The sequence below is a fragment of the Equus caballus genome, chromosome 1 (genome assembly GCF_041296265.1).
Source record: "Equus caballus isolate H_3958 breed thoroughbred chromosome 1, TB-T2T, whole genome shotgun sequence".
NCBI classification, from domain to species: domain Eukaryota; kingdom Metazoa; phylum Chordata; class Mammalia; order Perissodactyla; family Equidae; genus Equus; species Equus caballus.
This window is the reverse complement of record NC_091684.1, coordinates 187,777,740-187,802,235: the sequence shown is the minus strand read 5'-3', so window position 1 is coordinate 187,802,235 and position 24,496 is coordinate 187,777,740. Positions and strand designations below refer to the sequence as shown.

The following is a 24,496-nucleotide window of genomic DNA, read 5'->3' as shown; positions in this document are numbered from 1 at the left end:
TGTGAAAATTATATGCATTTTATAGAGTATAAATAGACCAATTAGCATGGAGATGTGATCAGAAAACAATTTAGGAAATGTGAAGCTGAAAGGAAAATACTCAAATCTTTTTGCAATGATCTGTATTTAAAATGTTTTACTCTGTTGCTGAGAAATTATTAAAAGATAAACATAGTTCAAGGAACATAACAGGGGGAAGTATTCACCTAAATTGATAAACTATGACTCAAGAGTTAAAAGACAAAGCAAGCTTTTCTCAGACAGCATTGTTCCAGTGCATTTTTCCATGTCTGTGAGTCTGTTTCTCATGTTAGAGACCAGAACGTTTTTGGGTAGTGATAACTCATAACTCGCAATGGGTTCCTTTACAGCAAGCTCGACTACATTTGAAACACAATTCAATGTGTCATTTTTCTTTCACTGAATTAGCTGAGGTTTATGTTTGATACCTCTGTGGACACAAACAACTGTTCAAAACATGTTACCTTACTTTCATGAGCTATGTGATAGCTATATAACCAGTAGTCTAAAACAGCCACAAAGAACTGAAAAACAAATCCGTTGTGTTTTGATATATGGATAGAGCAAAAGGAAAGACCTGGTTATCTTATATTATAAATTATCTTAAAGTTTAACAAAAACAATCACTACATCTAACTTGATGGTTGGGAGATGGCCATTGCTGGGAGATTAAATATAAAATGAGGAGACTGGAAAGACCAAGAGAGAACTAAGATCCCAACAGCTAGCTCAGAGGCTGAGTTATCCAAGGAGAATTCTGTCTATTTCTATGCTCATACCTGATTATGTATAATTGGATTCCATCTGGGTGAAGGTGGATCGCACGAGATAACTCTCTTACTGCCTTTTTCAGTTTATGCAGCTGTTGAGTGATAAACAGAAACTTAACTCATAATAATACTGCTTGCTTCCTTTCTGAGGTTTATCCCCTCCCATCTTTCAATACAGAAATTTTGCAGGAATATCTCCTAATACACATGCTTTTCTTAAGAATCATCAGAGCAAATGGAATTCAGAGAAGTAAAAAAAAAAAGTTGGCGATGCAAAGTCTTTCGGTTTTTTAAAACCATTTATCTTTAATTTTGAAGAATAATTACATATACCCACATATATATTATTTTACGTAAATGTGATTATATCATACATTCTAGTTTGTTTTCCTTTTTTGTTTAGCTTTTCAGTTTTTCTCTCTCGACCATAACACCTTTTTCACCAAACTTTATCCAGGTTAATAAACTAGCAAAGGAGGGTAAAATAAAAAGGAAACAATTCCACTTAAAAATAAGGAAAGTAAAACAAGCTTGCACTTAAATTAATAAGTAAATGAATGAATAAAACAAATACAGGATTGATGAAAAAACAGATCTGTTTAAAATCAATATATAATGAAAAGTAAACATTGATTCTTTCCTTAACACTGTCACAGAAGTACAATCTGGATTTGTACAAATTTGGGAACAAAAATCTATTATCATTCGGGATATTACAAAAGGAGGACTACTCAGATCCCAGCAAAATGAACCTGGGGCAACAAGGACTCCTCTTCGTATGCTGATATGGTGACACAAAGAGGAGAAGGCACGAAACTAGTGGGTGCAAGGAAGTAGGCAGTATCTGTTGAAATGGTACAAACTGTTTAGAGAAAATAGTGGATGGAGTCAAAAGACAGAACCCAAAAGGAGAGAGTCTGAGACGTGTTTAAATAAATTTGAGAATTTCTGGGGAACTTCAGGTCTGCTCTTCTCAAACTGACCTGCTCAGGTTGGTGTAATTAACAAACCATCTAGTCATATGTCAGCACTGCTCCACCTGTTCCAGCTATACATATCTGTGCATTGAGGAAACCTTGGTTGGGAAAGATGGAGGCTCACTCTCTGATCTTTACAAGCTGTCCTGGGGTTGGACTTCTCCAGGTGGCCTTAGATTGGGTTCACTATGGAGGCTGAACCCACACAGTAGGCATATGTATTCTTCTCTATATATACAGAGGGTTTCATTTGTAATTGTCTTATTTACATGGGATCATATTGTACATACCTTATACTCTTCTGAATCTTGCTTTTCTTACTCAACAATATCTCATGGAAATCCCTCTAAGTCAGCTGATATAGTTCTAATCACTCTTTTTATTGATTACATAATAGTCTATGGTGTGAACACAACACAATTTATTCAACCATTATTGTGTAGAGATTTTTGCCTCTCAGAACAATGAGTCTTTGAATATATGTCCTTACGCTCTGCTATTACGCTGGTGCTTTGCTTCCTAAGTATGCTCAGAGGAAATTCTAACTTCCACAGGAGGCCTCAACTCCATCAACAGGGAGTTAAGCAAAAAGACCACACATCCTTCCCATCCCTTCCCCAACAGAGGTAAAGAGCAAATTTTCACTGGGGACAATACTAAACCTTCCCTGAATCTTCTACCACCATCATCAGGAAGGTAAGGACTTTGAATGGGACTCTGGTCACACTGGGTCCCAAGATGTAGACAATGGAGAACAGAGCCTCCAGCCAACTCTCGGTGGACATGCAGCTTTTGCAGGAAATAACCTCTGTTATTTTAAGATGGTGATTTTAAAGTTTTGTTTGTTGTTGTTGTTGTTTTTCCACAGCATAACCTAGCCTATTCTGGCTGAAACCAGTGTGAGTAAAGGACTGTAGGGGAAGAGGGCAGAAAGGTGAGGAGGAGCCAGTTCACGTGGGCTCTAGGAGACCTCGGGATTTTGTAGGATTTAGCTTTTATTCTGAGCGCAAAAGGAAGCTGTTGAAAGGTTTGGGTCAAAGAAGTGAAATAATCTGACATGTTTTAACAAGATCACTATGGCTGCTCTTTTGAAAATCCATCCAAAAGGAGTGAAAACAGAAGCAAGAAGACCAGGAGGTCACCAACATAATCCTTGTGAGAATGACAGTGTCCTGGAAGGGGTTGTTAGCGGTGGCGTCATGGAAAGGAACAGCTCTTTTGAAAGGTGGAGACAGCAGTTAACAGTGTCTGTCTCTGGAGAGTCAGATTTGATTGGAGTCAGGAAGACCTTTTACTATTCATTGTATTCATTTGACTTTGTTAGACTAAGGATATATTACATTCTTTTACTTAAATAAGTTGTAAAATTTGAACAAAATTTAAAGGAAAGTATGAATGAGTAGGATCCCATTCTATGCAAGGATCCCGTTTTATGAGCCCACCCACTTACACACGCACACACACAAACACATGCAAACACACATATACACAAACACAAACAAAAACCAACACAGTCCAAAATGTTAATAGTAGTTCTCTCTAGAGAATGAAATTATGGATCACTTTTAATTTATTCTTATTTGCATACATATATTACATTCAATAAGTATATATTGCTTTTGTAATAAGGAAAAAACAGGTATTACTTAAAAAAATGAAAGGGCCAGCCCCATGGCGTAGTGGTTAAGTTCACGCACTCTGCTCCAGTGGCCTGGAGTTCACAGATTGATATCCTGGGTGCAGACATACACACCACTCATCAAGCCATGCTGTGGTGGCATCCTACATACAAAGTAGAGGAATATTGGCAACAGATGTTAGCTCAGGGACAATCTTCCTCACCAAAAAATAAAAAAGACAAAACTTCACACCTCATCATAGAGGCGTCATAAGCGGATAATTATAGTTAACTATATCTACTTGATATTTATTGCTTACAAATGCATTAGCCTGTGTAATTAGCTGAAAAAGAATACATTAATATATTTTAAATTGTATTGAACAAATATCTAGAAAATTAAAACCTTTAAAAAAATCAAACTTTAAATACCTTATGATAGGTTTCTGCTCGACAAATATAGCTTTGAATATATAAAGGATCAAGTTTAATAGCCTCAGAAAAATGCCAAATGGCTTCAATGTAGTTATCCAAGTGTAGCAGATATATGAGGCCAATATTTATATAAGCCAAACTAACAGTTCTAAAAAAACAAGAAAGCAAAATCTTGTTAGACATTTTAATTATTCCACATGTTCTCCAATTACAAATGAACCTCATGAAATATATACATCAATATATATCAGGTTTTTTTTTTAATGTTTTACTAAAGCAAAGTAAAACTCTCTCTATTAAAAATGATAAACACCTTTATAAAATCCTTAGGAGGGAATCAACATTTGCAGAGTTTGTGCTAGGAAGAGAATTCCTGAAGTCTCCTAGACTCTCAGCTATACTTTACTCCTCCTTGACTTAATCTGGACTTATCCTGAATTACAAACATAGTTTCCCTTAACTCAAAAGTCTTCGCCTCAGGCTATGTTAAATTCACCATGAGTAACAGTGAGAAACAGTAATATTCTCAGGCTTGGGGTTAAAAATCCTCTCCACATAGGTATTAACCCAGTCTCTTTTCTATATCAAATAAATGGTGTTTTTCTCTCTCAAAATCAAACAATTTTCAATACAGAAATGGCCTTAGAAATTACTTTGTTCCATGCCTCTATTTCAAAATACACGTCGTACAGCCTGACTTGATCGGAGCCCAGACCCTGTGCCTCAAAGACAGCAAAGTTCCTACTACCCATTTTTTGGATTTTTTGTAACTGAAACTCTTTTCTTTCCCTTCCTAGCTCAAAAATACCCGAAAGAAAACCACTGTGGCCATTATGGAGCCATGCTCCATGACTTTCCTGAGCCATGCGGGAAGTTTACCTTAGATAAGCTTAGTAAACAGTAGGCTGCTTGGCATGGAATTGGCATGGTTTGTTATTCTTTCTGACACCTTCTGTTTTAAGGAATGCTTCATGGAAAAGAAGGGGAATTATTTAATTAAATTCCGTGTTTTACAGCTTAGCTTTCTGACTAGCGTGTGTAAATTTCAGTCAGGGTTTCTTCCTGAACCTGCGTTCTAATGTTACTGGCTTTTTTCTTTTGCTTTACTAAGCAAAATGCAGTCAGATGATCTAAATAGAGGGTTCCCTCCTCTTGAGCCATAGGCTGTGCACAGCAGTGATATATCCAAGCAGAAGAGTCTGCCATTTTAAAACTGGAAGACAGTTTTGCATAAAGTTAACTTCCAAAAGCTCTAACCTGGGCATCCCCGAGCTGCTCTTAACAACTTGCTGATTCTGTTATTCACAGACTTAACTCCTCTCAAGCCCAGTCAATGTGTAAAATTTGCAAAAGCATCTGAGGCAAACAGATGTTGAGAACAGGTCTTATTTTAGAAGCAACCTTGCTCTTAGAAGCAGTATTCCACTTCTGGGATGACGTTATAATTGTCTCATTTTTACAAGGTTATTAATAATGAGAAGGAAAAGCATTTTCCTTTCATTCTGTTTTTTTCTTAATTTTATCCAAAAGTAAAACGAGTAAGGATGAAAAGAAAAACGTACCTGTCTAGAGAAATAACAGTTTCGAAGTCACAGATTGCCAGCAACCAAAGTTTTTGATCAGCATAGAGTATGCCCCGATGCAGAAAACAACTCAGATTCTCATAGCTGTCATTTATGAGAGCTTAAAAATAGAAGGGTATCTCTTAGTCAGGTTCTGAATGAACATATCTGAGTTATGTTTTAGTAAATACCCTTCCTACTGCTTATTCTTATTTTTTTAACATTACATAAAATAAAGCATCTACAATGAATGTGCTTACTTGGAAAGTGAAAAACAGTATTCACATACAAATGTATTTGTTTATAAGTAACAACGTGGCTATTGTGGTCCACAAAGTCATTAGAACTGGAAGCCATGCGGGTGGTAATCGAGGACAGTCCACTCACTTTACAGATGAAGACACTAAGGTCCGAAGTGGCTGGGTACATTGACCATGGTGGTGCTGTAAGTCAACGGAAAGATGGGCCTAGAAACTTCTGACTCACTTCAGTGAATTGCAGTCAGAAGGGCCCCAGAAAGACAGGAAGGCATTGCTGCTACTGGCCAAAGAACAGGCTCTGGTACAAGGCCAGATGGGCAGACGGCAGAGGTCAGGTTTACACAGACAAACCAGGACAGGCAGCCCAAGGAGGCCACGCCAAGACAAGCAGAACTCGGAGTTAAGGCAGGTAGCTTGACTACGCATGTCCCGACTAACAGAAGCACGGGGCAAAAAGAAGCTCCCCTCAGTACTCCAGGTGTGTAGCTCTCATCAGCAACCAGTCTAGAATCATCTAATGTCTCCTCGCTTACCCATTCCCCCTTCGCTTTCAAGAACGTGCCAGTGGCTTAGATGGGCTTTCCACAACATTTGATCCATGCCTTCTAAGCTTCTTAAGCCCATTCTGGCTAAGAAGGGAAAGTTTTGCCAAAAATATGCATAATGCTCACAGTCTGGCACACAAATAGTCACAGCACTAGATGTGGGGAAGTTTCTCTAGTAGATGCAATAATCATACAGATTAGGTAAATAATCACGTGAAGGCAGTCTGACTGCTCAGTTCACAGTAAACTATTAGAATTACTTAAACTCTCTGTGACTCAGTTTTCTCATCAGTAAAATGGGGATGATAATAGCACCTACTTCATAACATTATTCTGAACCTTAATTGAGACACTCCATATATAGCATTTCGAATAGTGCTTGGCAAGTAGTAAAATGCCCAATAAATGTTAGATGTTAATCTTAGCTTAGAAAAACATCAAAGGTCCTTTTTGATTGTGGAAGGTAAAACTCCTTGGGCTACCCTACGGGAAAAGATTGAAGCCAAAATCCAGCTGGTCTGCTCCGAATAATTAAATAACTGGGATTTTGTATTATTGTGATAGCCTAGAAAAGACGGGGTGAGGAGCCCAAAACGTGGAGAAGAGGGAACTAGGAGAAAGAGGCCCTTAGAGAAGACCAGGGAACAAGGCGTTCAGCCAGATGGCAGATGGACAGAGCTAACAGAGTGAGATATGCTTCCAGAAATAAGGTGTGTGACCTTCAATTTTAAATTGTCTGTGCTCACTTTACCCTTTGAACCCTAAATCGTTCAGTAATGGACAGGAGCCACAAGAAGTGAGTGGGTGAGCAAAAGTGGAGAGGCCATCAGAAAGCAAAAATTAGATGCAAAGATTGCAAGAGAACTCAACAGGAATCCTCAGCTTTCTCCTCCAAGACTCCTTGGAAATAGAAGGGAGGGCACTAGACTCTTCTGGGCACAAACGATAGGATTTGAGTGATTTTATTTGAAAATTCATGGGAAGGGGACTTCAGACGGCAAGTGGACTTAGAGATAAGTCACAGTCATCTTGGATCCCTCCCTGCGGAGCGACGCATTCTCTCTGGAGAGTCTGATTGTCCCCTAACTCTAGATATTGTCTTGTCCAGAATGAGGAAGTGCTAGCACTTTGCTCCCAGGTGAATACAGCTCTGTTGGAGCGTTGGGCTCTGGCTGGAATTTGCCAGTCCGAATGGGCTAATTTATTCAGCTGAGGACTGTTTACTGAGCACTTACTCTATGCCCACAATTGTGCTGTGCATATTCATATGCCAGGAATGCACCGATAGAAGGTCAAGCGGAAATGGCCACTTTCAGCTGTTGGCGTCCTCTACCTACTGAGGATTCTCAAAGTCTATTTTCAGTTTAAGGGTTAAAAAATTCTGAATTCGACTAATCCATGGGCTGGGCCTATGGAGTAGGACACAGCCCACCAGGACAATTTATTGCCATTTTAGCAAGCTGACTAGGAAATAGACGTGGATTTCCGGAAATATCCTCCGAACTCAATATATGGAGATTTCATTGATATTATATTCTCCCTTTGCCACAGTTACACACACATGTAAATACGCACACTCACACACACTAAAAGCATGTATTCGAAACACTTAGCTAAACCATTGTTGCTTATAAGTATATATGCATATATGTACTATATAAACAGATATTAATATATAAGAATATATATTTACTATATAATAATACACATATTACATTAGTCATCCCACGTTAATATTCCACTCCCTGGAAGTGAGGTGCTGAACCTCAGATCAAATTCCCATCTCTGTGCAGTCGAAGGGAAAGCACCTGAAACGCTGAAATCCTGGAGCGCTCTGAAAGGGTTGCACTTTCTCAATAAGCAGGCCCTGTTGTAGAAGGCTACCCAGTTGTTAGGATCCAAGTGAATGGCAACAGAAAGATCCTGAATTGCTTGCTTATATAAGCGCCGTTTAAAATACGCTCTCCCTCGGCATGTCCTAGAAAAAGAAAAAAAATCATTTTAACAGGTATTGCAAAAAACATGTATTTTCTTTTTTTGGCAAACATATACAACTAGTCTTATATTTGAATAACAATTTGTGATTATTTCTCCTTGCTTCCCAAGAGTGTTTGGTCATGATGTTAATAGCAAAAAGGATATGAACTTTTTATAAATAAATCAATTATACTTTATCATATATATAATTATATGTTTATTAGTTATATGCTTACTAATTTTATTATATTTCTTACTTTTACCTTACAATAAAATAGAGATGAGATTTATTTTTATTACTTGTTGAGTACCCAAAATGTTAGACTCTAATTTATAGAAGATTGTTCTCTAGAAAAAACAGATAATCCATTTTGAAGGAAACGGGCCTCAGCGAGTAGAGTTCTTATGGGATTTTTCTCTGGCACTGAAGATCCACCCAAATAAACGGGAGGCTGCTCTATTATGGATAAAACTATTGTATCAGTTGTGTGAATTGGATTCTGTCTCCATTAACTTCTGACTTCAATTTTGAAATTATCATTGACCTATATAAATTCCTGGAAATCTCATTTTTAATCATTTAATAATGTAAAGGAAATTAGCTTTTAGAAATAAAATAAAGAAGACATTTAAGAAAAAAAACAAGAGGAATAAGCTAGTAGGTTGCCTGCTCTGAAGAAGTTAAAATAAATCCAGGAGAAGGATAAATAGAGGTTCAAGAAAGTTAGATTATGAAAGCAATGGTAATCTGGAGAAAAGCATGCAGCCAGTATGTTAGCAGACAGGTAACAGTCTTTCAAAAGCACTAAGCATCCTGAGACCCAGGACATTTTATCCTGGAGCAAAATATTTTTTACCCTATTATTTTTTTTTAAAGATTGGCACCTGAACTAACATCTGTCGCTAATCTTCTTTTCTTTGTTGGTTTTTTCCCCTTCTTCTTCTTCTCCCCAAAGCCCCCCAGCACATAGTTGTATATTCTAGTTGTGGGTCCTTCTGGTTATGCTATGTGAGATGCTGCCTCAACATGGCTTGATGAGCAGTGCCATGTCCACACCCAGGATCCAAACCGGCGAAACCCTAGGCCACTGAAGCGGAGCATGCGAGCTTTACGACTCTGCCATGGGGCTGGCCCCTACCCTATCTTTAAGAAATGTCTTATGTATTTTCTATTGAATACGAGAAATTTATATTTATTTTTAATTATTTCTGATTGCTAAAGAATATTACTAATTATTTTTCAGCATATATATGATTCTGAACTTAAAATCTTACAGAATAAACCTTTAGTAATATTTAGTAATAACCTTTAGTAATTGACCATTAAAGTCATGGCAATTCTTCAAACACACTGACTTTTGCATCTGTTCCTTCTCTCGTTTCTACTGCTTTCATACTTCCCTCTCATCAACTCACACCTGGGCTAGTAGTTTTACTCCATTCCTAGCTGTAGAGTGATCAGATTTGATCATCACATAATAAAGATCTTTTTTCTCAAAAACTTTCAACAGCCCCTATTGACAATGGGATAAGGTCAAATTCTTTAAAATGGCACATAAGGCCCTCCATAAGATAGCACTGTCTTATAATACCTTGAATTGACCTTTTTGCTCTTCTTCAATTAATTCGATGCCTTCCTACCTAAAGGTAATACCCCTTTAACTCAAGAAGACGTAGACAACCAGAATAGACCAACAACTAGGAAAGAATTTTGAGCGTTTCAAAAAAGTTTGCCTTCCCTTCAAAAGGCTACAAGCTGGGATAATTTTAGAAGTAAGTTATTTTAAACTTTCAAAGAACAAAAATTGTCCAATCCTAAAGGACATATTTCTAAGAAAAGAAATAAATGGAAGGGTTAATTTATCTTGAGAAAGTAGTGAAATCCTAAAATCAAAATCTGACTACAAAAATAGTGAACACTCTTACAATGAATATAGATGAAGATTCTTAAAGAAAGTTAAGACAAAAAGAATTCAGTATAGTTCAATAATATTCCCTCTAAACATATATGATGGCCAAGAGGCATTTACCCTTCAAAATTAGAAAGCCTATAAACATGAGCATCTTATAAGTAGATCACAAGAAAAAAATTAAATAAGAAGAAAAGGATAAAAGGATACTCTCTTGAAATAATTAAAAAACGAATGGCTCCAAAATTACAACTATTATATTTTCTGGTAAAAAAAAAAAAAGCATTTTCATTAAATTCAAAAGATGAAGATTCCTATTATCACTAACATTATTTTTAAGTTAAAGTCAATGCAACAATAAAATGAGTTGGGGGATTAGGGGAGAGCAAAAATGGTAGAATAGAGAACTCCAGAACACCATCCTTCCAAAAAGGCAATGAATAAGCTGGCAAAAACTGTCATAATCAACTTTTTTGGAACTCTGAAGTCTAATTAAAACTTACGACAACCAGGGGAAAGCTTAATAAAGGGGAAAGAACTGCTGAATTTTGGTAAGAGAGCTCTATAGTGTTCTAACTTACCCTATTACCCTCCCCCACTTCCCAGCTCCACGGTGGCCTTGAGGACGGCAAGCTGCATTCCTGGTGCAGGTTGCTAGTACAAAAGGGAGCAATACAAATCTCGTTCTCAAAGAACTGTGGTTATGTGTTTTGACCTGTCTGGTGGATCACTGAAAGCCTGGTTCAATGGTTTCCCTCTGTTTTGTCTGCCTTGGAGCTTCCTTGACGGTATTGATCAAAAGCATTTAAAGGTAAATGCATTGACTGCTGCCACCTGGGGCACAGGATAACAGCTGGGGCAAGCAATAGACAGACCAAAAAGCCTGGGAAGGAAGAAGCTAAAGAAGGAGATACCTGGGGGAATGAGGGTTTTGGAAAGTTTCCACATATTCCAGGGACTCTAGAAGGCCACCTGCAAGCCCAAGGCTGGAAGCATGCACAGAAAAGACCTAAGAAGAATGTAAGCTCTCACCTGAATCTGGCTGATTCAGACTCCATGAAAGCAGGAAATGAAAGCTAAGGCATTGAAGTTGTAACTGCCTGGGTAAACACTGAAGGAGTGCCCCAACACAAAGTCAATCTGCAAAGACTGAGAGAAGCATTGTTGTTGTTGTTGTCTGGCTACAGGAGTTTAAGGAAACCTTGGTCAAATCACTAGCTGACAAGTAAGCTAACAGAACAGAGACTTCAGTGGCCACACACGACAAAGAATATTGACTTTACAAAATCAGTTCAGAAAAGTCACTAAACAAACAACATGAATGACAAGAAGCAGTGACAACAAATCCTGGAAGGGGAGAGGGTGAATCCAATATCCCAAGTCACCACATTATAATATTCAAAGTGTCTACTTTTCAACAAAAAATTACAAGTAATGCAAAGGACCAAGAAAGTATGGCACATTCACAGGACAAAAAGAAATTAATAGAAACTGTCCCTGCGGAAGCCCAGACATTGGACATACTAAACAAAGACTTTAAATTAACTGTCTTAAATATGCTCAAAGAGCTAAAGACAACCATAGACAAAGAACTAAAGGAAACTAAGAGAATGATATCTCAACACATAGAAAACATCAATAAAGATAGGGATAGATAGAAATTGAATGATAGATAAGCTATAAAAAAAGGAACCAAATTGAAATTCTGGAGTTGAAAAGCACAAAAACTGAAATGAAAAATTCACTATCAAGTTTTAACAACAGATTTGAGTAGGCAAAAAAAGACTCAGTGAACTTGAAGTAGGTCAATTCAGATTGTCCAGTCGGAGAAGTAAAAAGAGCGAAAAAGTAAATAAACAAGGCCTGGGGGACCTAAGGAACACCATCAAACATACGAACACATGCATATGTTGCAAGTTGCAGAGGAAAAGGAGATAGCAAAAGGGTCAGAAATAACATTTTAAAAAGTAATGAGTGAAAACTTCCTAAATTTGATGAAACAAATAAGTCTATGCATCCAAGAAGCTCAAAGATTCCATGTAGGATAAACTCCGAAAGATTCACACAAAGATGCCTTATAATTAACCTGTCAAAAGACAAAGACAAAAAGAGAATCTTAAAGCAAGAGAAAAGCAACTCATCATGTACCTGTGATCCTCAATAAGATTAACAGTTGATTTCTCATCAGAAATCTTGGAGGCCAGAAGACAGTGGGATGGCATATTCAAAGTGCTTAAAGAAAAAATTACCAACCAAGAATTCCACATCTGGCAAGCTATCCCTCAAAACTGAAGAATTTAAAACATTCCCAAATAAATAAAAACTGAGGGAGTTCATTGCTGGTAGACCTGCATTACTAGAAATGCTAAAAGCAGTCCCTAAGCCTGAAATGAAAGACATCAGGCAATAACTTGAAGCCATAAGAAGAAATAAAGAACACCAGTAAAGGTAACAAAGAGGTAAATACAAAAGCCAGTATTATAATATTTTTGTTTTTAACTTCTCCTTTTTTCCTATGTTACTTAAAAAGCGAATGCATATAGCAATGATTACAAATCTATGTCAAGGTATATACAATGTATAAAGATATAATTCACGACAATAACAACATGAAGCTGGGGGTGGAGCTACATATAGGACAGTAACATTTTAGTATACAATTGAAACCAAATTGCTATTAAATTCTAACTAGATTGTTGTAAATTATCATTTTAATTGTAATCTCAGGGTAACCACTAAGAAAATAGCAATAATATAGAATAAATAAAAGAAGTGAGAAGGGACTCAAAATGGTACACTAGAAAAGAAATGAATTAAACACCAAAAAAGGCAGTAATAAAGAAATTGAGGAAAAAAAATTATACAATACATACAGAAAACATATAGAAAAATATGGTATATAGCAGTTAGTTTTTCCTTACCAGTAATTACATTAAATGTAAATGTATCAAACTCTCCAATTAAAAGGTAGATATCACCAGACTGAATTTTTAAAATAACATAATCAGCTATATGCTGTGTAAAAGAAACCCAATTTAGAACCAAAGACACAAATAGGATGGAAAAAGGTATTCCATATAAATAGTAAACAAAAGAGTGCAGGAGAGGCATTACTCTGATACCAAAGCCAGACAAAGACATCACGGGAAAAGAAACCCACAGACAAATATCTCTTGTGAATACAGATACAAAATCCTCAACAAAATACTGGTAAACTGAATGCAAAAGCATATTAAAAGGACTATATACTATGACCAAGTGGAATTTATCCTAGTAACAGAGGGGTGATTCAACCTATGTAAATAATCAATGTAATACACTACATAAATAGAATGAAGGGGGGAAAGAACCACATGATAAAGGACATTTTTGGAAAACTCACAGTTAACATCATACTCAATGGTGAAAGACTGAAAGATTTTTCCCTAAGATCAGGAATAAGACAAAGATATCTGCTTTCCCAACTTTTATTCAACATTGTACTGGAAGCTTTAGAAAAGAGTAATTAAGCAAGAAAAATAAATAAATAAAAGGCCCCCAAATTAGAAGATGAGAAGTGAAACTATCTCTATTCATAGATGATATAATCTTACATATAAAACTCCTAAAGAACTCACAAAAAAACTATTAAAGTTAATAAATGAATTCAGTAAAATTGCAAGATACAAGATCAACATATAAAAATCAGGTGTACTTAAATGAAACTAAGAAAACAGTTGCATTTACAATAGCATCAAAAAGAATTAAATATTTAGGAATAAATTTATCCAAAGAGGGATAGGACTTGTACACTGAAAAATGTAAAACATTGCTGAAAGAAATTAAAGGTGACATAAAAAAAGACACCTCACGTTCCTGAATGGAAGACTTAATGTTGTTGAGATGGCAACGGTCCCCAAAGTGATTTATAGAATCAAAAATGTAATTCCCATCAAAACCCCAACTGCCCTTTTTGAACAATGGAAAAACTGAGACTAAAATTCATAGCAAATTCATAGAAATTGCAAAGAATGCCAAATAGCCAAAACAATCCTGAAAGGAAACTAAGTTTAAGGACTCACACGCCCCAATTTCAAAATTTAGTACAAAACTACTATAATCAAAACAATGTGGTACTGGCACAAGGATAGACATACAGGTCAATGGAATAGAATTGAGAGTCCAGAAATAAACCTATCCATCTATGATCAATTGATTTCCACAAAGGTGCCAAGACCATACAATGGAAAAAGAATAATCTCTTCAACAAATGGTTCTGGGACAACCATGTAGAAGAATGAAGTTGGACATGTACCTCACAACATATACAGAAATTAACTCAAAATGCACCAAGGTACTAAATGTAAAAGCTGAAACTACAAAACTCTTAGAAGAAAACTAAGGGCAAATCTTCACAACCTTAGATTTGGCAATGCTTTCTTAGATATGACACCAAAAAGCACAAGCAACAAAAGAAAAAAAATAGACAAATTGGACTTCACCAAAATTTTAAGCTTTTGAGCATCAAGAAAATTAAAAGACAATCCACTGAATGGAAGAAAATATTTGCAAATGATATCTCTGATAAGAGTCTAGTGTCCAGAATATATAAAGAACTCTTACAACTTAACAGCAAAAGGCCAAACAACTCAATTCAAAAAATGGACAAAGGAATTGAATAGACATTTCTCCAAAGAAGATACACAAATGACCAATAAGCACATGAAAAAATGTTTAACATAATTATTGGGAAAATGTAAATCAAACCCACAATGAGATACCACTTTATACCCACTAGGGTGGTTATATTCAGAAAAATGGGAAATAACAAATGTTGATTAGAATGTGGAGAACTGGAACCCTCATACATTCCTGGTGATAATGTAAAACAGTGCAGCCAGACACTTTGGAAAACAACCTGGTAGTTCCTCAAAAAGTTAAACATAGAATTACCATATGACCCACCATTCCACTGCTGAGTATATACCCAAGAGAATTGAAAACAAGTATTCAAATAAAAATTTTTACAGCTATGTTCATCACAGCATTATTCACAATTACCAAAAGGTGGAAACAATACAAATGTCCATCAACTAATGAATAGATAAACAAAATGTGAAATATGCATATAATGGAATATTATTCAGCCATAAAAAATGAAGTACTGATTCATGCTACAGCATGAACGAGCTTTAAAAACATCATGCTAAGTGAAAGAATTCAGACACAAAAGGTCATATATTATATGATTCCATTTATATGAAATATCCATAATAGGCAAATCCAGAAAAACTGAAAGTGAGTTGGTATTGCCAGGGGCTGGGCAGAGGGAGTTATAGGGGTGACTATTTAAATGAGTAGGAAGTCTCCTTTTGGGGAGATGAACATATCCTGTAACTAGGTGCAAGAAAAGCATTTGACAAAATCCAGTACCCACTCATGATAAAAACTCAGTAAACTAGGAGTAGAGGGGAACTTTCTCAATTTCATAAACTATCTATAAAAAACCTAGAGCTAACACATTTAACAGAGATAAATTCAAAGCTTTCCCATGAAGATCAGGTACAAGACAAGTGAGTCCCCTCACGCTTTCAACATCATACTGTAGAAGTCTTTGCTAATGCAATAAGGCAGGTAAAGAAAATAAAATGTATACAGATTGGAAAGGAAGACATAAAATTGTCTTTGTTCACAGGTGACATGATTATCTATGTAGAAATTCCAAAAGATTCAACAAAAAAACTCCTGAAGCTAATAACTTATAGCAATGTTGCAGGATACAAGGTTAATATAGAAAAGTCAATTGCTTTCATATGTACCAACAACAAACAAGTGGAAATTGAAATTAGAAACACCATATCATGTATATTAGCACATTATACATAGGTATAAATCTAACAAAATATGTACAAGATTATGTACAAGATCTATATGAGGAAAGCTACAAAACTCTGATGAATGAAAACAAAAAATTAAATAAATGGAGAAATATTCCATATTCATAGATAGGAAGACTCAATATCGTCAAGATGTCAGTTCTTCCCAACTTGATCTATAAATTTGTCACCAGTCATGGATTCTGAACTATTTCTCTTGTCTTGTCTGACCTATTTCTCTTGTCTCACTGAAAAGTGCATGAGTTTCTTTCTCTAATGCCCTTGAGGTTGTTGGTTTCAGCTATGTTCCAGGAAGAAGATCTGAACACCAACTGCCCTGAACTGGTTCAAACTCCAAACATAAGAGTGATGCCTGTGCAGATGGGCAAAATGCACAAGAGTAGCCACGGCTTTGTGAAATTATTCCCTGTGGTCTCCTTTGGTTGATGCATGCTGCAAATAAAATTTTACTTTGTGTGACAACTAATTCTGGTGAAGACTATGATTTCAACTCACCAAGAAGCAGACCCACTCTGGTCCTTAAACAGATTCGATGCAATCCAAATAAAAATTCAGCAAGGTATTTTATGGATATTGACAGACTTATTCTAAAATTTATATGGAGAAGCAAAAGAACCAGAATAATCAACACAATATTGAAGGAGAAGAACAAAGTTGGAGGACTGATTCTGCCCTACTTCAAGAATTACTATAAAGCTACAGTAATCATGACACTGTGGTACTGGTGAAAGAAAAGATCTATACAAATAGATCAATGAAACAGAACAGAGAGCCCAGAAATAGACCCACATAAACATAGTCAACTGATCTTTGACAAAGGAACAAAGACGATACAATGGAGCAAAGATAGTCTCTTCAACATATGGTGCTAGAACAACCAGACATTCATGTGCAAAAAAATTTAATCTAGATGGACTTTATATTCTTCATGAAAATTAACTAAAATGGATAATAGCTCTAAATGAAAAATACAAAACTATAAAACTCTCAGAAGATAACCTCTTCTTGATGACCTTGGGCAGGGTGATGCCTTATTAGATATAACACCAAGGACACAACTCATGAAAGAAATAATTGATAAGCTGGAATTCATTAAAATTAAAAACTTCTGCTTCATGATAGACAACATCAAGAGAATTAGGAGACAAGCCACAGAATTGGAGAAAATCTTTGCAAAAAAAAATATGATGCAGGACTGTTACTGAAAACATACAAAGAACACTTAAAACTCAAGAATAAGAAAACAAACAACCAGGTTAAGAAATAGGTCAAAGACCTTGACAGACACCTAACCAAAGAAGATAACAAATAGCAAATAAGCAAAGATGCCGTACATCATATGTAATCAGGGAAATGCAAATTAAAACAACAATGATATCTCACTATATACCTATTAGGATGGCCAAAATCTAGAACTTTGACAACACCAAATGCTGGTGAGGATGTGGAGCAACAAGAACTCTCATACATTGCTGATGGGAATGCAAAATGGTACAGCCACTTTGGTGGTTTCTGACAAAACTAAACATAGTCTTACCACACAATCCAGCAATCACACTCTTTTGGTATTTACCCAAAGGAGCTGAAATTTATGTTCACACAAAAACTTGCACACAAATGTTTATAGCAGCTTTACCAATACTTGACAATACTTGGAAGCAACCAAGATGTCCTTTGGTAGGTGAATGAATAAATAAACTGTGGTACATCCAGACAATGGATTATTCAGTGTTAAAACTAAATGAGCTATAAAGCCATGAAAAGACATGGAGGAAACTTAAATGCATATTACTAAGTAAAAGAAGCCAATATGAGAAGGCTACATACTGGATGATTCCAATTATATGACATTCTGGAAAAGCCAAAACTCTGGAAAAAATAAAAAGATCAGTAGTTGCCAAAGATGGCAGCGGTGGAGGAGACAGAGGAAAAAGCAGAGCACAGAGGATTTTTAGGGCAGTGAAAATACTCTGTGTGATATTATAATGATGGATATATGTCATTATACATTTGTCCTAACCCAAAGAATATACAACACCAAGAGTGAACCCTTAGGTAAACTATGGATGATGGGTGATTATGATGTATCAATGTAGGTTCATCTTTGGTAAAAAGTGTGACATTCTGTTAAATGATGTTGATAATGGGAAAGGCTATGCACATATAGAGCCAGGGGATATCTGGGAAATCTTTCTACCTTCCTCTGAATTTTGTCTTAAACCTAAAACTGCTCGAAAAAATTAAGTCTAAAGAAAGAAAGAACAAAAATTTTCTGGAATGAGATACAATGTGTTGTAAATGTACCAATAGCCACTGAGTTGTACACTTTTAAATGGCAAGTGGTGAATTTTACTTCAAAATAAAAAGTTTGGAAGTATAAATTTTGAAATTTCAGAGACAAAATTAACAGTACTTGAATTTAATTGGCTTGTCTACATATAAAATCTATTAGTATCAGCAAAAAATATTTCAGCACAGATAAGGGAGTTAATTAAGGTGGTCAATTACAATTCAAGATTCAAAAAAGCATTACTCTCTTAATTAACAGAAATAAGTACTTATAAAATGCTATGAAAAACTACCTCATTCATACAAGAAAAAATATATTTAAAAAAACTGGGACTGAAATTTACTCTAAAATGTACAGGACCTATATGAACAAAACCACTAAAGTTTATTGTAAATTTATAAATATTTGGTTTAAATTTTTTTAATGTTTTAAAATATTTTTAAGAAAGTGATTCTAAAGTTCACCTGGAAGGGAAAGAAATATACGTAATCCAGGAAAATATAGACAAAAAAAGAATAATGAAGGTACATTCCCTGAAACAACAATTAAAATGATATATTAATATAAGAATAGGAAGATAGATCAATGGAAAAGAAAAATATATCACCATATATGTATGCAATTAATGTGAAAAATTAGCATGTCCAATCAATAGTGAAAGGATTGTGCAACAAATAATATTGGATAATTGATTCTCTATTTGGAAAAAAGTTATCCCTACCTCACAATATATATAAAACAAAGTGTATATGGATTAAAGTTTGAAATTTTTTTAAATTAAACTCTTATACAATTAGATACAACTGTAGGTGAACTGTTATCTGATCCCAAAATAGAGAATGAATTTCTAAACATAAGAGCAAAGGAAGAAACTGATAGAAAAAGACTAATAAATTTGGCCAAACACAATTTTTAAATTCTTTATATTAAAAACAATACACAAATTTTAATGAGGCAAATGACAAACATTGTACACAGAAAAATGCACACATAAAGTGCACAATTTGATGATATCTAAATTTAAAAAGTATATAGACAAGACTAATAAAGGAAAAATTATTCAAAATGTCAATAAATATATTTTTGGTTCAGCCTTACAGAAATGTAAATAGTGAAATATTATTTTAATTTATCAGACTGGCTGAAACTTTAAATGATTATAAAAATAGAACACTCAGTATTGGTGAAGGCATGGGGAAATGGACCTCCTCCTTAACGATAGTGACAGTGTAGATGGGGACATTTCAGATGTCAACTTGGTAATAATTATTAAGAATATTAAAAATATCCATACCCTTTAACTCAGTAATTCTAAAGCTAAGAACTTAATCTAAAGAAGTAATCAATGACATAGATGAAAGTTTATGACCAGATGATCATCAATACATTATTTCTATCAGGAATAAATGCAAGCGATCTAAATATCTGGCAGTGATGAAATAAATTACGGTGCACCCACAAGAAAAAATCATAAATCCATTAAAATCATAGTCTGAAGCGTATTTAATGCCTTGAGAAAATTCTCACAATATACATCCAACTAAAAAGCTTCTTTCTGCACAGCTCAGGAAATCATCAGCAAAATGAAAAGACCAACCCACTGGATGGAAGAAAATATTTACAAATCATATATCTGATAAGGAGTTAATATCCAAAGTATGTAAGGAACTCATACAACTCAATAGCAAAAAAAAAAAAAATCCAACAAAAAATGGGCAGAGGATCTGAATAGACATTTTCCCAAAGACACACAGATGCCAACAGGCACATGGAAAGATCCTCAACATCACTAATCATCAGGGAACTGCAAATCAAAACCACAGTGAGATATCACCTTGTGCCCATCAGAATGACTGTTATCAAAAAGACAAGAAATAATAAGTCTCGGTAAGATGTGGAGAAAAGGGAACCCTCATGCACTGTTGGTGAGAACGTAAATTGGTGCATCCAGTATGGAAAACAGTACGGAGTTTTCTCAAAAAATTAAAAATAGGGGGCCAGCCCAGTGGCTGAGTGGTTAAGTTTGCATGCTCCACTTCAGCAGCCCAGGGCTCACAGGTTCAGGTCCCAGGTGCAGACCTACACACAGCACATCAAGTACACATAGCACAAGGATGTGGTGGCATTCCACATACAAAATAGAGGCAGACTGGCACAGACGTTAGCTCAGCAACAATCTTCCTCAAGCAAAAATAGAGGAAGATTGGCAACAGATGTTAGCTCAGGGCCAATCTTCCTCACACACACACACACACACACAAATTAAAAATAGAATTACCATACGATTTAGCACTTCCACTTCTGGGTATTTATCTGAAAAAAACAAAAGCACTAATTTGAAAAGATATATGAATGCTATGTTCATTGCAGTGTTATTTACAGTAGCCAAGATCTGGAAACAACCTAAGTGTCTATCAATGGATAAATGGATAAAAAAGATGTGGTATATATACAATGGAATACTACTCAGCCATAAAAAAGGATGAAGTCTTGCCATTTGCAACAACATGGTTGGAACTTGAGGGAATTATGCTAAGGAAAATAAGTCAGACAGAGAAAGATAAATACCATATGATTTGACTTACATGTGGAATCTATAAAACAAAACAAATGAACAAACAAAACCAAAATCATAGATACAGAGAACAGAACAGTGGTTGCCAGAGGGGAAGGAGCTTGGGGACTGGGTAAAATGGGTAAAGTGGGTCAAGAGACACAAACTTTCACTTATAAAATAAACAAGTCATGGGACTATAATGTACAGCTTGGTGACTGTAGTCAATAACATCGTAGAGCATCCTTGAAGCTTGCCAATAGAGTAAATCCTGAAAGCTAACTTTGTATGATGATGGACGGTAACTAGACTATTTGAGGGATTGTTTCTCAATGTATACAGATATCAAGTCATTATGTCATACACCTGAAGCCAATATAATGTTCCATGTCAATTATTCCTCAATAAAAAATTTTTTTAAAAAAATGAGAGATAATAGAAATAAGCCTATTGGAGCCATAGATATGTAGGAGTTGCCACACACATTTTTAAATAACTGCACCTATAATGTTCAAGAACATACAAGACAAAATTGAGAATTTTGGCCAAGAACTGGAACCTTTAAAAAAGAACAAAATGAAAAACCTAGAACCGAAAAGTATGATTGGAATTAAGAAACTAATGGAGGAGCTAAATCACATATTAGACACAGCTGGAGAGAATTAGTGACCTAGAAGAGAGGTCAGAAGAAAATATCCAAAATGAATCAGAAAGAGACCAAAAAAAATGGAAGATACAGAAGGGATGGTATGAAACCAAAGGATATAGTGAGAAGGCTTAACACACATATAATTAGAATCACAGAAGAAAAGGAAAGAATGTGTCAGAAGCAATATTAGACAAGACAATGGCTGAGAATTTTTCAATACTCCTGAAGACTTTAAACCACAAATTCATGAAATTCTATGAACCATAAACACAGTAAGAAAAAAGAAAAGCACTCCTACGCACAACACAGCAAAACTGTTGAAACCCAAAGATAATGAGGAAAGTTTAGAAGCAACCAAGGAAAAAGATACACGACCTTCAAAGGCACTGATTGACCACTGATTTCTTTGCTAAAAAAATCTCGATGACACTGAATTGAAATACATTTAAAGTGCTAAAAGAAAATAACTGCCAATCTAGGATTCCATACTGAGCAGAAAGGCAGAGACAATCTTTAAGAACAAAGGTAATAGGGGCCGGCCCCGTGGCTGAGTGGTTAAGTTTGCGCACTCTGCTGCAGGCAGCCCAGGGTTTCGTCGGTTGGAATCCTGGGTGCGGACATGGCACTGCTCATCGAGCCATGCTAGGGCGGCATCCCACATGCCACAACTCGGAGGACCCACAACTGAGAATATGCAACTATGTACCGGGGGGCTTTGGGGAGAAAAAGGAAAAAAATAAAATCTTTAAAAAAAAAAAAAAAGAGCAAAGGTAATAAAGATATTTTCAAACAAAAGTTCAAATGACTTGTTACTAGAAGATTGGCCCTAAAGTAAAGGGAAATACGGAAGGAAAATTCTTCTAGATAGAAGATGATAGATGCAGAGGAAAGTACAAATGGACCAAACACGACAAACATTGTCAACCTGGTTAAAAAACAATATTCCATTACATACCGTCTTCCAGAGACATTTTTAAAACAAAAGTAATATAAAAAGTTTAAAAATAAAAGATTGAAGAAACATATAACACGCATATATTAGCCATAATATCTGAGAGTAAAATGTTGACATCTTTCTCTTTGAGACTGGGAACAAGATAAGGATGCCTCCTATCACATTTCTGTTCAAGAATACGATAAGGAAAGAATGGGGTGGAAGGTGTAAAAGGTATAAAGATTGCAAAATAAAACTAGTCTGTTTTACAGATGATGTGTTTGCATATGGAGCAAATCCAACAGAATCTACAGATAAACTATTAGATTTCATACGTTTAACAAGAATGCTATATATGTTACAAGGTCAATATACATTTATCAATTGTATTTCTATATATCAGTAACAAAAAGTTAAAAATAAAATTACACTAAATTAGTACCTAAAATAACACAAAGCAATACCAAATATCCAGGAACAAATCAAGCAAAAGATGTATATAAGTCTTCTTTACAGAAACTATGAAATATTATTGAGTAAAAGGACTTAAGATCTAAAGAAATGGAAGAATGTACCACATGCATAGATGAAAAGACTCAATATTGTTAGGATGTCAATTTTCCACTGTAGGTCTATAAATTCACTGCAACCCCAATCAAAACACAAAGGAGTTAACATGGAAGTTGACATGCTGATTCTATTGGGTTAAACCATATGAAATTGTGAAATTTGACTATCTTGATCTATAAAGAAGTCAATTTTCATATATTTCAACCCAAACCAATATATTTGGAAATGGAAAAAGTCGAGGAAATCTCTGACAATTTTCAAAGATCAAAAGAATTGTTCTACTGGACTTCAAGACGTATTATGAAACTATAGTATTTAAGACAATATAGTACTGATGCAAGGATAGACAAAAAGGCAAAAAAGTGGAAAAAGGGACTCAGAAACAGATGCGTCCATATGTGGATCCTCATTTCTTACAAAGTTAATGCTGCAAAGTAATGAGGAAGGGATAGCCTTTCTATTAAATGTTTCTGGGAAAATCAGATATGCAAATGGAAAAAGTGAAATCTGGTCCCTGCTTCACAGTATATACAAAAATTGACTCCAGGTATATTGTAAATCTAATTTTAAAAACAAACAATAAACCTTCTGGAAGATCATATAGAATATCTACATGACATAGGAGTAGGAAAAACTTTCTTATAGAATACAAAGAGCACTAACCTTAAAGAAAAACATTGATAAATCAGACTATATTACATTTAAGAACTCTGTTGACCAAAGACAATATTTAAGGAGTGTAATAACAATCCAGAATGGGGGGGGAAATTGCCGCAAATATAACCAACAAAGGGCCCATATCAAGAATATATAAGAATTCATGTAAATTAATAAGAAAAAAAAGAAACCCAAGAGACCTGAATGACAAAAAAGGAAATCCAAATGGTTAATAAATATATGAAGAAGGCACAATCATGTTAGTAACTAGGAAAATGAAAATTCAAACAATGAGATAATACTACACTCCCACTAGCATGCTAAAATTTGAGTCATAATAATACCTAGTGCTGCGTGGAACCCACACACACTGCTGTTAGTACAATCACTTTGGAAAATTAGTTTGGCCCTACTGCTGAACACTCGCATCCCCTATGAACCAGACGTTCCACTCCTAGTTGTACATCCAACAGAAACACATATGTGTGTTTACCAAGAGATAGGTACAAGAATGTTGAAGGAAACAGTATTCATAATCACCAAAAACTAGAAACACTCAAATGTCCATCAACAGTAGGCTGGATAAGCAAATTGTAACATGTTCATGTAACTGATTATACAAAATATAAAATGAGCAAACTAGAGCCAAATGTAATAGGATGTAATATTCAGGGAAAGAAGCTAGAAGTGAAAGAATACTGCCTTATGATTCTATTTACAGAAAGTTCAAAAAAACAGGCAAAACTAAACTATTAAGGTTTAGGGACACATACTTATGTGAAGAAAAAACAGAGAACTACAGGGAAGCAGTTAAAATAAAAGTCAGGGGGCCGGCCCGGTGGCGCAGCGGTTAAGTGCATACGTTCCGCTTCTCGGCGGCCCGGGGTTCAC

General features: G+C 35.4%; 1 protein-coding gene across 1 annotated transcript in view; it reads right to left on the bottom strand.

Moving 5' to 3' along the window:
* Positions 1-24,496, bottom strand: part of TTC6 (tetratricopeptide repeat domain 6) — a 188,494-nt gene that overhangs the window by 38,213 nt on the left and 125,785 nt on the right. Inside the window, exons 16-19 of the mRNA XM_023622813.2 lie at positions 7,997-8,166; positions 5,384-5,504; positions 3,819-3,969; positions 801-883 (exon numbers count right to left, since the gene is read on the bottom strand). Coding sequence (XP_023478581.2) covers positions 801-883; positions 3,819-3,969; positions 5,384-5,504; positions 7,997-8,166 — 525 coding nt within the window. The remainder of the gene's footprint in view (positions 1-800; positions 884-3,818; positions 3,970-5,383; positions 5,505-7,996; positions 8,167-24,496) is intronic.